This window comes from Ambystoma mexicanum, chromosome 10 (genome assembly GCF_040938575.1).
Source record: "Ambystoma mexicanum isolate Mex_15411 chromosome 10, UKY_AmexF1_1, whole genome shotgun sequence".
NCBI classification, from domain to species: domain Eukaryota; kingdom Metazoa; phylum Chordata; class Amphibia; order Caudata; family Ambystomatidae; genus Ambystoma; species Ambystoma mexicanum.
In genome coordinates, this window is record NC_090932.1 from 972,862,551 (window position 1) to 972,882,800 (window position 20,250).

Consider the following 20,250-nt stretch of genomic DNA (forward strand, 5'->3'; position numbering starts at 1 on the left):
GAGCAGTGCATTAAGGGAGTATGTGGGATGAAGATAACAGGATTGAGAGGGTCTTCAAAAAAAGTGCTTCCCCCAGAATGGAAACATGGTAAGAAGGGTCCAAATGGTTCTTTGCCTTCACATCTCCCCAAATAATCAGGTGAAAAAATTGTGCACATCACAACTAAATTTAATACAATAATGCTTTAATGGTATGAGTTGTATTTTGGCAAATAGTTTTCAAACTCAGATGACCTTGATTAGTATTGCAAGTCATGTAATCACTGCAACAATTATGACATTACAAGCCAGAGAACATCCTATGTCTGACCATGCCTCCCACACTACTGAAGTGTAGACTTATTTTTGTGTTGATGGCCACTGTCAAACTATAGTCCAAACTTTGTTATAGTGGCCTCCCCAGCTTTTGCTTTAGACATTCTGGTTGCCACACATAAACAGCCCAGGTCCCCCTCTCAGTCCCTCCTTTAAAAATGTCCCACAAAACAAATGATACAAAGCAAGATTCTCCAGAATCCTTGGCTTATCTCCTCCTACTATCACATCCCAAAGTGCATTCAGGGAGATTTGGCAGGGAACTCTGTGAGGTCCTCATGCTCGAGCGAAGACAAAGTGAGAGTAAGTTAGAGGAAGAGAGAGAGAGAGAGAGAGAAAGAGAGAGAGAGAGAGAGAGAGAGAGAGAGAGAGAGAGAGAGAGAGAGAACTAGATCATCTTATGATATGCCAGGGGGGACAACACTAAATTCACAATACTCCTTTAAGTGCAGTACCTATGAATACATCCTGCAGCTGGATTAACTTTAATATACAAGAATGAGCAGCCCTTGGACAAGAAAATGTTTGCCCTTAGTGCAACTACATTTCAGAAGTGTAAGATACGTACCTGCAAAATACAACTCCTAGTTGCTCGGTTACATCATTTGAGCAAGCAAAGATTGTTTAATGAACGTGCACCATATGTGTTGTTTCCTTGACTGCCTCTTGTAATAAATATTCATTTTATCTTTAGGTAATGAAAGGCGCAGCTACTTGTTTTTATGCCTTTATCGGATTCGATATCATTGCGACTACTGGGGAGGAAGCAAAAAGCCCTAACACATCAATTCCATATGCTATAACAGCTTCCTTGGTCACTTGTCTGACAGCCTATGTATCAGTAAGTAATTAATATGAGGGTCCATTTCTGATCATTTTTCCATATCCCTATAAGTGTTGCACAACATCTACCATGGTAGTGTGGTTTATTTTTTAATGAAGTCATTATGTGCCCTTTACTGTTTTAGCCTATGCAAATAATTGAAAAGTACTGTTTTTATGTTGAGGTAAAATCTTTATCCAAAGATATGCTTGTATTGTAAAAGCATTCATGTGCATATATTACCAACATTCAATTATAATTGATGTTTTAATCAACATATTGTCATCCTTTGATTGATAACTGATCTTTCAATGAACTATTAATATGTTGGTTGATTGTTGCTTCATTGGGTGTTGTACAATTGTTTCACATGTGCCTATTGATGCTACTTCAAGCCCCAGCGATAAAAAAACATTATTTTTAGAATTGCTCTCAAGATTTTAATAGAATATTTATGTAAGCATTTAGGTGAACCTATATGAAGAAACAAGGTAAGTGCTAAAAAATGAATGAAGAAGCATTAGAATCATTCAAGATTCAAATTTTACTTGGGAAAGTTTTAATTGGTCTCTCTGTACAGTAAAGTACTAATACACAGAAACATGCATATTAAACAGGAGTGTTATATTAAAGATAAAGAACATTCAAGTCAACAATCCATATAAATGAGCATTGGAATCATTTGCATTCCAGAAATGCTGATTTAATTCTGTTTCTTTCAGAGTTGCAAAAGTTAAATTGCAGAATGCAATGTTGATTTAGTTCATATTGTGTTTTGTGCTTGCTGTGATTAATAGTATTGTTACAAAAGTTTAAGCCATTTTCATTGGGTTCACTAGTGGTGCAAACTCTGCTAAAGAGAACTGCATTTGACCTGCTCAACCACAACACACTCGCACCACCTCACATCCTCAGCACACTTTTTTTCTGGATGCTGCTAAATGGGTAACCTCCATCCTCGCTGACAGGACCTCCAGAGTATTTCCCTAAGAAGCCTTGGCGCACTCGACCCCCATAGCCTGTTGGGTCCCACAAGGCTCCTGAGTCTTCCCAGCATTATACAACATATACACCAAGCCTCGACTCTCTAGGGGTCTCATACACCAACTATGCGGATGACACCCAGATCCTCATCCCTTTCTTAGGCAATCCCACTGAGGACTCACTCAAGGTCAACCTGCTCTATGAAACAATCCAAACCTGGATGGCCACACACTGCCTCTGTCTCAATTATGAGAAGACTGAGCTTCTTCTCGTGGGCCCTGTAACAAGACAAGCAAAGCTACATTAGAACTACAAATCCTTCACAACCAATGGCCACATCATTCCCATCACCACTGCTGTAAAAACCCTGGGCGTCTATCTGGACTCCACCCTCAACATGACTTGTCAGACTAACCACATTGCCTCAACGTCAGGCTATGCCACTAAGCTCATCACAGCCAGAAGACCTTTTCTGTCCTCAAAAAAAACATCTAGAAGTGGCTGGTGCACCTATCGGTTCTAAACTTGACCATTGCAATTCTCTGTTCTGCGGCACTTCCACAAAAAAACCTTTGCAAGCTTCAATCTATCCAAAACAATGCACTGAGAGGAGCTCTTGAATTTGGGAAGCATGACCACATATCTGAATTCAGGAGATCCACCCACTGGCTTCCGGTTAAGGATAAGATCATCTTCAAGATCTTATCTATTACACACTGCTGCCTCTCCAACAACGCCCCCTCCTACCTAACAACAAAAAAGACACACTATGACAAGGCTGCAACGCACTGCCTACAAACACTGCCTCATCATCCCCAGATTCAACTGCAAAAAGGCGGGGCAACTTTCCAGTCTGTGCCCCTGCACTCTGCAATGAGCTCCCTGGCCTCCTCTGTGAAGATCCATCCTACGGCAGCTTCAGGAAGAAGCTTAAAACCTACCCCTTCAACTAATACTCTTTCTCCCCACCCCGTGTCCACTCCTATCTTACTGTAACCAGCGTCCTGATGCCCTCGGGCTTGGCGCACTTTTATAAATGCAATCAAATAAAAGAATAACATTAATTAAGGTGTTTTTAATGGCGCCAATGCATCTTCTCCTTACTTCTGGAAGTTTTGCTTGGGCATCTTGTTTCTGGTCAGGGAAACCCTACACTTCTTTGATTGATTTTTCTAGTTATTCTATGTGGGTTATGCACTGTTTGTTAAGTGTGACTAATATCATTAGCATATCCTCTCAGGTTTCTTATCAGAGCTTCATCAGCTGGATGCGGGTAAAGAGCTAGCCCGCTACGTTGGATTGATGTTGTGACAATGTCCAATCTTAAGTGCTTTTTATTTATGATCATATTCTGATCTTCTAGTACATATTATTATTATTATTATCATTATTATTATTCATAAAACGTATTCTTCTTCTTCTTCTTCTTCTTCTTCTTCTTCTTCTTCTTCTTGTAATCACTTCACCCTGGATTCGCTCTACCTATAACCACTGTTTTCTTAGGTTACTGGGATAAAAAGAAAATTTCTTTTTCTTATTAAGGGCATTTTACGCCCCACTGGACCACTCTTGGCCTAGGTGTTGCAATGTATCCCCATGGTGGACCACAGACATGCACCTGTACCTTGGAAATAGCAGCCAACACAGCTGTTCTTTTTCAATTATGAGGGGCATATATGCCCCTAGCTGGTGATGTACAGACCGGTACGCGGCCCACAGACACTGCTGCATAAAGAACATTTCTTGCATCTTTCGTAGCATATTCCTCCAGCCTTTCCTTCCCTATGGGCAGACCCTGCTTCAAGTACCTGAGTCAAAATGGTGGCCTAGGAAAGATTCCCCGTTCCTAGCAACCAACCAGATTAGCTGTCACTCGATACAAAATGGTCCCACTTCGAAAGTTCATCGCCTGGGCCTGATCTGTGGATACATACGAGCCAATGGGAAACCTGGAAAGTGGTATGTATGTATTATCTCTGCAGATTAGTCTGAGTAAATGCACATATTTCAACAGGACTACAGGATTTACACAAATCGCGAATAATTCGTGCCACATTTTTTAAAGGATCCTTTTGAGATCAGACAGTTGCTTCCCTTGTAAGTTTGAGGTAAATTTCTCCAGCACTTTCCAGCACTTTGGGCTGAAGACGAAAGCAAACATTTGCTTATGGAAAACGTTTGGGAAAAATGATGTTTTGCTACCAACTCTATTTCTTCCTCCCATCCATTCCAAATTGTTTACAGATGGGATATATATTTATTTTTGAAACATTTCATGATTATTCATAAAACAGCGCCACATTAATAAGCATCCCAAAAGTGCTCTTGATATGTGGAGTCCAACTTAACCATAAATACACAGTTGCTGACTCGGTAATATATATTTTCTGTTTAAAAAAATGGGTGTCATGGTTGCAGTGCAAAAACATAAAAGTCACAGGCATTTCCCAACTATGGCTCCCAAAGCTTCTGCGGTTCTATGGTGTTTGTTTTTAGATATTTGTTCCAGGCCCATTTGTCCGCAAGGATCTTTCTTTTGATCAGATTTCCTCACAAGTAAAATGCGAGGGGAGATGCCTCACAATCCCCCACCCACCTCCAAACCTCCATCATAATGATATACCTAAACCCAACCCCATATATTTACTTGCAGGTAAATGTGTTTAAAAATTGCGAACACGTCGGCCGCGAGCAAATGGGCCTACGCAGAAATGAAAAGCAGGTTTAGCCACTGTTCTTGATATCGTCTATTGAGCTAACTGACAATGGGCCTCATTACGACCCTGGCGGTAAGGGGTTAACGCCAGCGTTAGCTGCGCCGACCCCTTACCGCCAACTACGAGGTCCCTTAGCGCCATGGCGCTTTTAACACCTGCTTTTAGCAGGTGTTAAAATCCATGGCGCTAAGGTACCATGGAGTTAATTACGCCACCGTAATTTACGGTGGCGTAATTAACGCCTTCCCCACTCCCATTATGCCCTATGGGGCAAAAATGGGAATGGGGAAGGGTAAATGGGGATTGGGGACTTACCGCCCCGCCGACCTCGGAATGGGGCGGTAAGTCCGCCAACCACCATGGCGTAAACGTAGTTTACGCCATGGTGGTAAAGTCACGGCCCAGGCGGTAACTTACCGCCTGGGTCGTAATGAGGCCCAATGAAAACAGGAACTTCAACATAATCAGAATACCTATTTGGGCTATTTTTTGTGTTCACCATCAAACATAAAATAAGTACTCTGGGATACTAGTGGTTTTCCACAGCTGCTTTCGTTCTTCATAGGAACTGTGGATGTGGGCATGTCATCTGTTATCCTGCTTCAATCAGGTCAGCGTTGCATGTATGTGCAGTGATTGGTGTAGTGTAGCACGTGCTCACGGTTGCTTTATTAGGAAAGAAAGTTATGATGGCAAACAGTGGCATCGCTAGGGGGGGCCCTGGGGGAGCCGGGACCCCCCCCTGTGAAACCCTGTGCCCCTCCCCTTGTGCTCCCCTACCCAAGACGAGCAGTGACCATGTTCTCCCCCTACTTTTGTCTGTGCCCCCCTACTTTTGTGTTTGGCCCCCTCTGTGCCCCTCCTAAATTTGATTCCTGGTGACGCCACTGATAGCAAATAAAGGGACATGGCGGCATACCATGTTAATCTGCCCCAATCCCTGAAATGGCTGCTCTCAAAGTTGTTTTCTTATGGAGAAACCAATCTGCCCACTTTTAGACCCTCTGTTAGCAGATTAGGAGCAGATTAATGTGTTGGGATTGCTACACCGTGGTACATATTTCTGCTACTTCTAATAGGTGCAAGTGCTTTATTAAAAAAACAAAAAAAAAACAAGTGCCAGGGCTCAAAATATTTTGGCTCACTTGTGCCAGCTCCAGTTCAACCCACCACTCGCCCATCCCACTGCTCCATGTCACCATGTCTGGGACTGCAGTAACCACTACCGCTGGAGCGGGGTACTGGTGGGATGCATGGGCAAGAGAGGCAGGAAGTATTTTGCATTACACTTGAAATAATTGTTATTGTAGGTTTAGCTTCAGGTCCACCCCCAGAGGCAGAAATAATGCATTTAAACACACGTCTGGACCATACTGCCGTAATAATGCATTTGGTCAAATGGTAGAGAGCGTATGGAAACTATTTTATTTGTCCAATTTGTAAAATGCCCCACACACATGGCTCTTGGCATAGGCACTTTTGTGAGGAAGTTTAGAATAATAATTCCACAGAGAAAGTAATCTAGGAAAATAGTACATTGTGGTTTAAAAATTATGTTTGCTTGAATGAAACTGAAGCAGTAATTAAAAAGCTGACATGGTCAAAACACATTTTTATTTAAGCACTCACTGATTAAAGAATAAATAAACACACTGAACACAGAAGCAACAAATAAATATAAGGCGCCAGTGCATTGCTTTCCCTTTAAACTTAGCTAAGGAGTCAGTGGTGGTACAAGGTTTTAACATCTAAATTATTTTTTTTTTAAATAGACTGTCAGATGCAATTTAAATGTTCTATTTGTTTGTAGTACTTTAAATCCTGCCAGCCAAAGTATTTAGCATAACATTACAAAGTATTGTGAGGAATTCAACCATCTGCACTGTGGGTGTGCGCCCACCTGGGCTTTTTAAAATGTTTAATTAAATGGAATGATGTCTAGGGAAATGTAATGGGAAAACACGTTTCCCTATTCTGAATTTCAACAAGGGTAACTCCACTTTTCATCATTTACATTTTAGCAAAGGTTTGAATTTGAACTAGAGGTTCAAGCTGTGCCTAATAGATGTCAGAATAATAACGCATAAAGCACATGCCAGCTGATTTGAATTTGACAGTGCATAACAGGTTTTATCATTGCACCACATCACAGTTATTGACTAAATGCAATTGACTAAACAAAATGTGCGTATTCATCAAACTAACATCTCAGGACCCAATAACCTATTCCCTTACTAATATTCAATGCAATTTAGACCATTGCTAATGAGTGCAGAAGATTGGTGCATTGGGATAAAGTGGCCCATTTCATAATATGTAAAGGCATTTGAGCTGTGCAAAGTCAACTGGAAGTGTTTGAAATGTCGGATTTGTTTTGCAGTGAATATGTGACCGGGTTTAGATGCACATTGATTTATTTAAACTGGCTCCATTGTTCATTTGTAGAGAAGGAAGAAATAGTGCCGGATGAATGCAACATTTGTCCTTCAGTGCTGCAGTTTGAATCTCGTTTAAATGTACAAAGGACATCGCCTGCTATCTAATGGGCTTGTTTGTCTAGGAAAGATGATTTGACTGGCAGATGGCTCATACAATTATTATATGCGTGAAGGAAGAGGTACAGGGAGATGATAAAAGTGCCTGTCTTGAGGGGTGCAAGTTAGTTCCTAGGCTGACTCACTCTCTGGCTGACCTCGAGAGCAGAAATGCTGGCAGCTGTCTAAAGAGGGTTTGTTCCAGACTGAGAGTGGACATGATAGGAACCTATCCTGTCCTGTCCAAAAGAGGGAAAAGGGGAATATCGCCAACTGAAGTGAAAGGCTATGCTGACCTTGTGGTCAGAGAATCCACTGACCCCAACAGTTCTAGGTAATTATGCAGTAATGGAGGACTGTGCAAAGTAAATGCTTGATATTAGCTAGAGCAGAGTGAATAAGTAATTTCATTTTTTGGTGTTGCACTATGACATTTTAAACGTGTATGTAAAACTGTGTTCATATTTTTGAAAGTTTTGTTTAGATAAAACTCAGAGGGACAGAAGCTGTGCTCTGCTAATTTTTGTTGCGAAGTTCAAATGTTGGCAGAAATCTGGGCATTATTGCAAATATAATGTTTTGAAACCCATTGCAGGAAAGACTTTCAGGGTAATTCATAGAATTTCGCAGAAAAGTGTCGCAAGCGGCTGGCGCAGAGTGTCCGCGTGCGATTGTCTGCGCCAGGCGCGTGCACCAAAACCGATTTCCGCGCACAGCGTATTCATGGATTTCAGGCTCCCAAACCAGCCGTGGCGCAGAGTATCGCAGCGACCCTGCAGCAGCGCCAGTAAAGCCCCTAAGAACGCCCCCGCGCAAGGAAAAGCCATCAAAATCGCTAAATTATCGCAAAGGGCTGCGCCAACCCTGGACCAGTTTACAGGGCTGCCAAACAAGGAACGCAAAGCGGGTAACGTTCATATCAGGGGTACGCTGGAAGTAGTACATGCGATTAGCCAGGGTACGTGTATGACAGGGGTACGCGTGAAGTTTTACACGCGATTAGCCAGGGTATGTGTATTACAGGGGTACGGGGGAATTATCACACGCGATTTGGCTGGGTACGTGTATGACAGGGGTACGCGTGAAGTTTTACATGCAATTAGCCAGGGTACGTGTATTACAGGGGTACGCAGGAATTGTCACACGCGATTTGGCTGGGTACGTGTATTACAGGGGTGCACGGGAATAATCACATGCGATTTGGCTGGGTACGTGTATTACAGGGGTGCGCGGGAATTATCACACACGATTTGGCTGGGTACGTGTATTACAGGGGTGCGCGGGAAAAATCACACGCAATTAGGCTGGGTGGGTCCTCACAGGTGTTTCCTGTACACCCTCCACGGCCCCTGCAGGCAGCCCACAAAACAGGGGACTACCCTGCACACCTGCTCATGTCTCCCGCTCTCCACCCCCCCCAGCAGTGTGGTGCACCCTCCACCAGGCCCCCACTCATGTCTCCCACCACCCCCACCCCCCAGCCACCATGGGCCCCCCCACCAGGCCCCCACTCATGTCTCCCACCCACCACCACCCCCCCAGCAGTGTGGGGCACCCTCTACCAGGCTCCCACCCATGTCTACCACCCACCCCCACCCCCCAGCAGTGCAGGGGCACCCTCCGCCAGGCCCCCACTCATGTCTTCCACCACCCCCACCCCCCCAGCAGTGCAGGGGCACCCTCTACCAGGCCCCCACCCATGTCTCCCACCACCCCCACCCCCCACTCACCATGGGCAGCCTCTGCCAGGCCCCCACTCATGTCTCCCACCACCCCCACCCCCCCAGCAGTGTGGGGCACCCTCCACCAGGCCCCCACCCATGTCTCCCACCAACCCCACCCCCCACCCACCATGGGCAGCCTCCGCCAGGCCCCCACTCATGTCTCCCACCACCCCCACCCCCCCGCAGTGTGGGGCACCCTCCGCCAGGCCCCCACTCATGTCTCCCACCCAGCCCCACCCCCCCAGCAGTGTGGGGCACCCTCCACCAGGCTCCCACCAATGTCTCCCACCACCCCCACCCCCCAGCCACCATGGGCAGCCCCCGCCAGGCCCCCACTCATGTCTCCCACCACCCCCACCCCCCCAGCAGTGTGAGGCACCCTCCACCAGGCCCCCACTCATGTCTCCCACCCACCCCCACCCCCCAGCAGTACAGGGGCACCCTCCACCAGGCTCCCACCCGTGTCTACCACCCCCCCACCCCCCAGCCACCATGGGCAGCCCCCGCCAGGCCCCCACTTATGTCTCCCACCACCCCCACCCCCCAGCATCCAGGGGCACCCTCCTCCAGGCCCCACTCATGTCTCCCACCACCCCCACCCCCCAGCATCCAGGGGCACCCTCCACCAGGCCCCCAACCATGTCTACCACCACCCCCACCCCCCAGCACTGTGGGGCAGCCTCCACCAGGCCCCCACCCATGTCTCCCACCACCCCCACCCCCCACCCACCATGGGCAGCCCCCGCCAGGCCCCCACTCATGTCTCCCACCACCCCCACCCCCCCAGCAGTGTGGGGCACCCTCCACCAGGCCCCCACCCATGTCTCCCGCCACCCCCACCCCCCCAGCAGTGTGGGGCACCCTCCACCAGGCCCCCACTCATGTCTCCCACCCACCCCCACCCCCCAGCAGTGCAGGGGCACCCTCCGCCAGGCCCCCACTCATGTCTCCCACCACCCCCACCCCCCAGCATCCAGGGGCACCCTCCGCCAGGCCCCCACTCATGTCTCCCACCACCCCCACCCCCCAGCATCCAGGGGCACCCTCCACCAGGCCCCCACCCATGTCTACCACCACCCCCACCCCCCAGCACTGTGGGGCAGCCTCCACCAGGCCCCCACACATGTCTCCCACCACCCCCAGCCACCATGGGCAGCCCCCACCAGGCCCCCACTCATGTCTCCCACCCACCCCCACCCCCCAGCAGTGCAGGGGCACCCTCCGCCAGGCCCCCACTCATGTCTCCCACCCACCCCCACCCCCCCAGCAGTGTGGGGCACCCTCCACCAGGCTCCCACTCATGTCTACCACCACCCCCACCCCCCAGCACTGTGGGGCAGCCTCCACCAGGCCCCCACCCATGTCTCCCACCACCCCCACCCCCCAGCCACCATGGGCAGCCTCCGCCAGGCCCCCACTCATGTCTCCCACCACCCCCACCCCCCCCAGCAGTGTGGGGCACCCTCCACCAGGCCCCCACCCATGTCTCCCACCACCCCCACCCCCCACCCACCATGGGCAGCCTCCGCCAGGCCCCCACTCATGTCTCCCACCCACCTCCACCCCCCAGCACTGTGGGGCAGCCTCCACCAGGCCCCCACTCATGTCTCCCACCACCCCCACCCCCCAGCCACCATGGGCACCCTCCACCAGGCCCCCACCCATGTCTCCCACCACCCCCACCCCCCACCCATCATGGGCAGCCCCCGCCAGGCCCCCACTCATGTCTACCACCACCCCCACGCCCCCAGCAGTGTGGGGCACCCTCCACCAGGCCCCCACCCATGTCTTCCACCACCCCCACCCCCCAGCAGTGCAGGGGCACCCTCTACCAGGCCCCCACCCATGTCTCCCACCACCCCCACCCCCCACCCACCATGGGCAGCCTCCGCCAGGCCCCCACTCATGTCTCCCACCACCCCCACCCCCCCGCAGTGTGGGGCACCCTCCACCAGGCCCCCACTCATGTCTCCCACCACCCCCACCCCCCAGCAGTGCAGGGGCACCCTCCGCCAGGCCCCCACTCATGTCTCCCACCACCCCCACCCCCCCAGCAGTGCAGGGGCACCCTCTACCAGGCCCCCACCCATGTCTCCCACCACCCCCACCCCCCACTCACCATGGGCAGCCTCTGCCAGGCCCCCACTCATGTCTCCCACCACCCCCACCCCCCAGCAGTGCAGGGGCACCCTCCACCAGGCTCCGACCCGTGTCTACCACCCCCCCACCCCCTAGCCTCCATGGGCAGCCCCCGCCAGGCCCCCACTCATGTCTCCCACCACCCCACCCCCCAGCATCCAGGGGCACCCTCCGCCAGGCCCCCACTCATGTCTCCCACCACCCCCACCCCCCAGCATCCAGGGGCACCCTCCACCAGGCCCCCACTCATGTCTCTCACAACCCCCACCCCCCCAGCAGTGTGGGGCACCCTCCACCAGGCCCCCACTCATGTCGTCCACCCACCCCCACCCCCCAGCACTGTGGGGCAGCCTCCACCAGGCCCCCACTCATGTCTCCCACCACCCCCACCCCCCAGCCATCATGGGCACCCTCCACCAGGCCCCCACCCATGTCTCCCACCACCCCCACCCCCCACCCACCATGGGCAGTCCCCGCCAGGCCCCCACTCATGTCTCCCACCACCCCCACCCCCCCAGCAGTGTGGGGCACCCTCCACCAGGCCCCCACCCATGTCTCCCACCACCCCCACCCCCCAGCAGTGTGGGGCACCCTCCACCAGGCCCCCACTCATGTCTCCCACCCACCCCCACCCCCCAGCAGTGCAGGGGCACCCTCCGCCAGGCCCCCACTCATGTCTCCCACCACCCCCACCCCCCAGCATCCAGGGGCACCCTCCGCCAGGCCCCCACTCATGTCTCCCACCACCCCCACCCCCCAGCATCCAGGGGCACCCTCCACCAGGCCACCACCCTTGTCTACCACCACCCCCACCCCCCAGCACTGTGGGGCAGCCTCCACCAGGCCCCCACTCATGTCTCCCACCACCCCCACCCCCCAGCCACCATGGGCAGCCCCCACCAGGCCCCCACTCATGTCTCCCACCCACCCCCACCCCCCAGCAGTGCAGGGGCACCCTCCGCCAGGCCCCCACTCATGTCTCCCCACCACCCCCACCCCCCTCCAGCAGTGTGGGGCACCCTCCACCAGGCTCCCACCCATGTCTACCACCACCCCCACCCCCCAGCACTGTGGGGCAGCCTCCACCAGGCCCCCACCCATGTCTCCCACCAGCCCCACCCCCCAGCTACCATGGGCAGCCTCCGCCAGGCCCCCACTCATGTCTCCCACCACCCCCACCCCCCCAGCAGTGTGGGGCACCCTCCACCAGGCCCCCACCCATGTCTCCCACCACCCCCACCCACCATGGGCAGCCTCCGCCAGGCCCCCACTCATGCCTCCCACCCACCCCCACCCCCCAGCACTGTGGGGCAGCCTCCACCAGGCCCCCACTCATGTCTCCCACCACCCCCACCCCCCAGCCACCATGGGCACCCTCCACCAGGCCCCCACCCATGTCTCCCACCACCCCCACCCCCCACCCACCATGGGCAGCCCCCGCCAGGCCCCCACTCATGTCTCCCACCAACCCCACCCCCCCCAGCAGTGTGGGGCACCCTCCACCAGGCCCCCACCCATGTCTCCCACCACCCCCACCCCCCCAGCAGTGTGGGGCACCCTCCACCAGGCCCCCTCTCATGTCTCCCACCCACCCCCACCCCCCAGCAGTGCAGGGGCACCCTCCACCAGGCTCCCACCCGTGTCTACCACTCCCCCACCCCCCAGCCACCATGGGCAGCCCCCGCCAGGCCCCCACTCATGTCTCCCACCACCCCCCAGCATCCAGGGGCACCCTCCGCCAGGCCCCCACTCATGTCTTCCACCACCCCCAGCCCCCAGCATCCAGAGGCACCCTCCACCAGGCCCCCACTCATGTCTCCCACCACCCCCACCCCCCCAGCAGTGTGGGGCACCCTCCACCAGGCCCCCACTCATGTCTCCCACCCACCCCCACCCCCCAGCACTGTGGGGCAGCCTCCACCAGGCCCCCACTTATGTCTCCCATCACCCCCACCCCCCAGCCACCATGGGCACCCTCCACCAGGCCCCCACCCATGTCTCCCACCACCCCCACCCCCCACTCACCATGGGCAGCCCCCGCCAGGCCCCCACTCATGTCTCCCACCACCCCCACCCCCCCCAGCAGTGTGGGGCACCCTCCACCAGGCCCCCACCCATGTCTCCCACCACCCCCACCCCCCCAGCAGTGTGGGGCACCCTCCACCAGGCCCCCACTCATGTCTCCCACCCACCCCCACCCCCCAGCAGTGCAGGGGCACCCTCCACCAGGCTCCCACCCGTCTCGACCACCCCCCAACCCCCCACCCACCATGGGAAGCCTCCGCCAGGCCCCCACTCATGTCCCCCTGCCCACAGGCCCTGACAATCCTCAAGCATGTGCCTCATGGCCAGCCACCACAGCCCAAAGCCACAACCAAGTATTACATGTGGCCATGATACTACTCCAATGGAAACAATGTAAATCAACACATGTGTCTCACACACACACAATGGTTGCAAGTGAACCTGAAAACCCATATCATGACATGCATGAAAACAATGAGATGAAACCACACATTGAAGAATCAAAAAATCCAAATAATTTATTAAAAACAACAGCAATGGCAATCAAAATTAACCAAAATACACAAGTAAAATAATAGCAAAATTAAGCTGGCTGTCCCTTTTCAAAGTAAAATCAATAAATGATAATCCAAAAAAATATCTTCCAAAGTTCAAGTCCATGAAACCGAAATGAAGGGAAAAAAGAAATAGAAAACCATTGCTCCATGGGAAAAATATATTCATAGTAAAAAAAATATCCAAATCCAAAGTCCAACTATGTACAAAGTATTCAGGGTCCATCATCCCAAGAGAAGAAATGAAACCTACAAAAAAACCTAAATCTAAAATGGACCTATATACAAAAGGTGGAGCAGTGTCCGTCGACTCCAAATAAAAATAAACTATAAAGGAAACCTATCACTAAATAACTATATACAATGGCGGCGGGCCAGTCCAGCGGCTCACTTAGTGGTGTTCCGGGCCAGGGCATCATCGAACTCCTCGTCTATGTCCCGGAGGCGGTCCTGTTCCGTGGCCCCGAGGGTCCGCAGGGACGCCGACATGTTCACCTCCAACTCCCTGCGGATTGCCTCGAGGCACTCGGCCCGCCTCAGGGCCCTCCGCATGGAGTTCTCCGCCCTGACCATCGTGAGCCGCGCCTCCTCCGCCCGCCGCCGCTCTGCATCTATGGCGTGGCCCAACCGCTGCCACACGGAAGACACTTCCCGTCCTGGGTCCTCCTGCCCTCCGGCTGATGCCTGCCCCTCCGATGTTGAAGGCCCCGAGCTATCGTGGCTCCCACCTACAGCCTCCTGCTGCTGCAGCTGCTGCTGTCCATGTGCCCTGTCCGATTGTGCCTGCACATCCTCCTCCAGCTGGGGTGCAGTGGTTGATGTGGCCACCCCTGCTGGACGCCCGACTCCCGACTGTGGCAGGGATCTGTTGTCCACCAGCCTGGCCACACGGTCGGAGGCAGCTCCACAGGGCACCCAGGTGACACATGGGTGGGAAGATGGCATGGAGGACGACTGGGGCATAGGGGGTTCTGTGGAGAAGGGGGTCGGAACAAGGTCCAGGAAACGGAGGAATCCAGCCCTGGTGAGCTGTCCCAGTGGGTCAACGCGGTCAACGAGCCATGCGAGAAGACGTGTTGTCTCATCATGAAAAGACTGCAGGTCAGCTCGCATGGCCCGTTGACGCAACGCCACCCCACCCTGGACAGGCTCAACCTGGTGCAGGATAGCCACATCCGCAGGGAGAGGAAGGCCAGGTGTTGTAAGCCAATCCTCTCCCTGAGAACGGGTCTGGAGGTAGGCATCCCCGCTGGTGCAAGATGATGCAGTGACAGGAGCAGGGACAGGATTGCACACAGGCACCTCCGCGGTGGCCCGTGCTGCCTCCTGTCCCTGATCCTGCACTGCACCACTAGCACCAGTGGAATCCCCACCTCCAGACCCCGCCACTGTCGCTTGCACGGCCTCCTCCTCCACCAAACCCCCCACCAACCTGGATGACTCCGTGCCATCTTCCTCCGTTGGGCCCTGTGGGGTCCCAGCTGCCCCTTCTGCTGCCGAGGAGTCCAACTCCAACCTCCGCCTCTTGGACCTCCCCTCGACAGCTGCAGCCTGGGACGCTGCACCGGACTCCTCACTCCCCGACGAAATCACAACCTGGGAGGGGATCCGGGCCTTGCGTCTCCGGCTGGTGGTGCGACCCCTGCCGCTGTGCTCCACAGCACCTTCTCCGCCCTCTTCATCAATTGACGCTGCAGACAGGGAGAAAGAAAACACAGGCATCAGGGCACTGTAAAATGGACTCATACACACATGACAGTTATACATGAGTGGCATTGGTAAACCTCAGACATGGCATCACAATCCCCAAAACACATGTCATTTCAACTTGCACACATGAGCCATACCACAGCCATATTGCAACAGCCAGCACCATCCATTCACATACAACAGCATGAGCAGCCAAAGGTCATCCACACATCACATGCAACATAGGGAGTACACTACACATGCACACACAACACCAAACTTGCATGCATGTGTACACCTCCGCCAACTGTCGCAGTGTTTTGATCGACATCCATGTCACACCTGACAATCATTCCTCCACATCCTGTCCCATGCAAGCCCACACACACAAGCACCATCCATGTGTCACACATGAGACCCCTCGCATGTGTCACCCTCACGGCCCTGTACACCCCCCCTACCTGGCCACATAAAAATACATGTTCAACCTGCACACTCCTGGCACACCACCACCCGCACAGCTTACAATCAGTATGCATGTACACTTACCGCTCGACTCCAGACGGGTCTGCTTCTCAAGGACCTGGATGTGGAGCGCTGGGGATATGCGTTCCAGGACCCTCATCTGATCTTCCGACAAGTGGCCCCGGCGCCCCTTAGCATCCGCTGCCTTCAGGAGGCGCCGGGCCTTGTTGAGGGTCCTGGACCTGAATTCCTCCCAGCGCTTCCTGACACGTTCGTAGTCGCGGACTGCCACCTCCTCCGCGTTGATGGCAATCACGATGTCCATCCAGATCCGAGTCCGTCCTTCCTTGTCGGCGCGCAACCTTCCGAAGAGGGCATCATACTGCCCCAGGACATGCTCCACCAGGACACCAACTTCGGTGGCAGTGAAGCTGGTGCCCCTCTGCTTCCTTGGCCGGGGGTTGCCACTGGTGCCAGATGTTGCAGTGCCCGACATGGCAACCCCAGAGGCAGGAGTGGGTGGGCAACTGGGTCCTGAGGCTGGGCTGTGGGGCTATGGAAAAGCAGTCGGGAGTCTTTGGTTCCAGCAGGGGTGGTCACAGCAACAGCACCCCTGGCTGATGTGCAGGCAGCAAATGGCAGGGCACGTGGGCAGCAGGCAGTCAGGCAGCAGCAGATGGCAGGTGGGAGCGTGCTCAGGGCTCTGGGGGGCAGTAATTCGGCCTTCTGGGCAGGAGCGTGGTCTTCCGTGTGTGAACGCGTGGCCAGCTTGATACGGAGTGATTTTGCACGTGAAAATCCAACACGTCTGCGTGTAATTCGAGGAAAGGCCCTTAGAGCGTAAACGCGTTAGCACACTGTACATTCATTGGCCCAAAGGCCACCAGCGTATGCGTGTCTATGAAGTCACGTGCACGTTGAATAGGGCACACATTGGAAATGTTGTGTGTTAAAAAAATGAAAGACAGGTCCGAGTGTCAAAGCGTGTAATTGGTGGAAATGGCCCTACACGCAGAAGTGACAAAGCGTGTAATTGGTGGAAATGGCCTTAGCGCGTACACACAGAAGTGACAAAGCGTGTATTGGTGGAAATGGCCTTAGCGCATACACGCAGAAGTGACAAAGCGTGTAATTGGTGGAAATGGCCTTAGCGCGTACACGCGGAAGTGACAAAGCGTGTAATTGGTGGAAATGGCCCTACACGCAGAAGTGACAAAGCGTGTAATTGGTGGAAATGGCCCTAGCGCCTACACGCCGCGTAAGTGACGCTGGACATGTGGGCCTGCATAAAAGGTACGTGTAGAACAGCATTTCCTTGTACGTGCTTTTCGTGGAGAGCGAGTAGGTGAATTCTGTACTTCTTGTCGTTTCACACGCGATGTACTTCACGGCGTTTCAAGTTCGTACTCCCTGTTACCTCTGACAGCTTTTTCTCTTTTTTCTCTTTTTCTGGTTTTCCTGCGCCTGTTCCCTCAAACAGTGTTCCCTTCTACTGTTCTCCTGTCTCCTCAGACAGCGTACAAATCTTCTTTTGGCGGGGGTGTTGCCAACCAAACGTGCTTCTTTTTCACGCTCTTTTTCCTGGCAGACGGTGAGTCACGCACGTATCTAACATCTGTACTTGCCCCGTGTGTAGCCTACCCCTTCAGAGGTCATTCTAGGCTGCGTGTGACACGCATACGTTCATTCTTGTGTTACTGGGTGCCACAGCGTAGTGCAGGTTTTTTTTTCCGCACACGTGGTCTAGGAGGGGTTGCGCGCACGTCATCTCCCTTTTTTGGGCTTCCTGTGTGTTGCGTGACCCGTCATCTTTCCCCAGGGGTCACATTCAGCCTTGCTAGAGCACTAGGGTACAATTACCATCTGGTACCCAACCCCTTTGACCCCCAATTGCCCAGGACAATAGTTTACAGCCACTCCCATACGCACATTAACATCAGTGCCATGGTTGGGAGGCGAGGATTCCGTAAGGGTGGCAAAGGTGGACGAGCCACAAGTGGTGGCCGTGGTGGATCCGGTAGGGGCTGTGGTCGTTACTTGCAGGGTGACCCTGTCCCCCCATGTGTGGAGGACCAGTCAAGGGCACCCATAACCCCCCCCCCCTCTGGTTGAGGCTGATGTGGCTGACACCATCCATGCTCAGCCCTTGTTGGACCAGCCCATTGTGGCACCAGACCTGGCTGACTCCATGGCTGACTTCCAGGTCAGCAGGCCTATGACACGTGCGCTGGTGCACGTTGATGTCATCAAGCCACGTGGATCAGGGGCAGCAAGGTCATCTGCTGCCCCAAGTAGGCAGGGTGGAGAGGCTGCAGGTGCAGCTGTGGCTCCATCCACCCCAGCTCTCACACACCCAGCCAGGACAGTGTCGGTCCTAGTCCATCCTGCTGACATTCCCCCTGACACCATTAGACTTGAGCCAATGCCTGCACCAACTTCCATGCTGAGTGTGCAATCCCACACTCCTGATACAGAGTCCACCAGGGCTCCTGCCACTAGTGTCCAGAGCGGCGCAGGACACTCAGGATCACCACCACCTTCCAAGCGGAAGAGGAAGAGTGCTCGTCCGGCACAGGCTGATGCCCCAGACACGGCTACACAGTCCGGCCCGTCGAGGAAGCCCAGCTTCACGGATGCCGAACTGAATGCACTTGTCGAGTATGTGTCCGCACATGATAACGAGATGGTCATTGTTGCAGGATCCAAGACTACACCTGCACAACGCCAGGCACACTGGCAGACCGTTGCGGACATCGTAAGTGCCCTTGGAATCGTGAGGCGCACAGCCAATGATTGCTATAAGCGCTGGAATGACCTAAAGTGCAGGGCAAAGAATAAGCTGGCCTCAAGTCATGCCGCAACTCTAGTGACTGGAGGTGGGTCTCCAGTAGAAGACATGGAACTCACTCCACATGAGTCAGTCGCTGGGACCTACGTCACGGAGGAACAGATCCAAGGCGTGGGAGATCTGCCTGATTATGAGGCATTGTCTGGTGAATGCACATGCATGTGTGTGTCATCCATGTGCATGGTGTGTGTGTGAGGGCTTCTTTTTGTGTGCCAGGTGAGGGTGTGTGCGCCTGAGTCGTTTGGGTCACCCATGAGCTTCATGCAATACATTCTGCGCAGCAGCATTTGGCCATAGCAGTATCCCTTCTGCCAACAGTAGATATCTAGGCCAACAGCACGCCAGTTGCCCTTGAAGTGTCACCTTGCCACAACATTGTTGCTTATTTTTCTCTGTTCATTCAGGCAGATTGTTTGCATTCCACCACTTTTACTAGGCATTTCTCAGTCCTGTAGTCACATGTCTGACATGGCTATGGTAAAGTGGAGTGACTTTGTTACCTGGATATCATTTGTTCACACATGTCCCTGTACAATCGGACCATTTTGGACTGGCACCTCCAGGTGTAAAATCAGACCTGTTTGAATTAGAAAAGCTATTACATGCGGGAACTGGACTGAATGAATAAGTGCTGCCCTCCTCTCCATCTTCACTCAATAGCAATGTTACATGCCATCTGTGTGATGGCATGTGTATTTCACCTGGCAATCACAGGCCAATGTGTGATGCCACTGCCAGGCAGCATGCAGAAAATGTGTTCATCTTCCATCTTGGTGTCATCAGTGTGTGCCATTTGCCTGCCCTTCATACGCAGTGAGGGTGCATGCATGGGAGGGTTTTAGTCATGTGGGACATGTGTCAATCAAGTACTGGTTCTCTTGCTTCTCAGCCCTCATTGTGTGCCATGGTGCTAATGCCTGTTTCCATTTGTTTTCTTTTATGTCTTTGCAGGGGAAGACGCACCTGATACTGCTGGGGTTGTGGAGATGGTGCAGACCCAGGAGGGGTCCTAGGGCCGACCGACCACCAGTGAGGGACGTGGTGTGGTGGTGGGTGAGAAACCACAACTGCTGCAGGTCGTGCTCTCAAGGGGTGTCTCTGGCTGCACCTCCCCCGAGCTGTACTCAGGTGTTGATTCGGATAATGAGACCTACGTGCCGTCGCAGGTGGTGTTCCTGGGAGGGATTCTGTTCTGTCCCACCCACCTGCACCAGGGTCAGAACCCTCAATGGGGATGTCAGTGTTGGCAGCTACGCCTTTGGTGGTTACGGATGCAGGGTCACACTCCGCGACATCTGATCCTGTTCCTGGGCCAGCAGATCAGAGGGGGAATGCAGTCCTGCAGCCTCAGGCAGTGCCGGCACAGCAAGGCGCAGTTCGCCTTGCCCCAGACAGGTGTGGTGCCCGCCGACGTGGTGGCTGTACGCCACCTG

The 20,250-nt window shown here is 53.5% G+C and overlaps 1 protein-coding gene across 2 annotated transcripts in view; it reads left to right on the forward strand.

Annotated features, from left to right (window-relative positions):
• SLC7A14 (solute carrier family 7 member 14) overlaps positions 1-20,250 on the forward strand; it is a 724,481-nt gene that overhangs the window by 600,968 nt on the left and 103,263 nt on the right. For both annotated transcript variants that reach the window (XM_069618764.1, XM_069618763.1), the window contains exon 6: positions 1,010-1,156. In XM_069618764.1, coding sequence (XP_069474865.1) covers positions 1,010-1,156 — 147 coding nt within the window. The remainder of the gene's footprint in view (positions 1-1,009; positions 1,157-20,250) is intronic.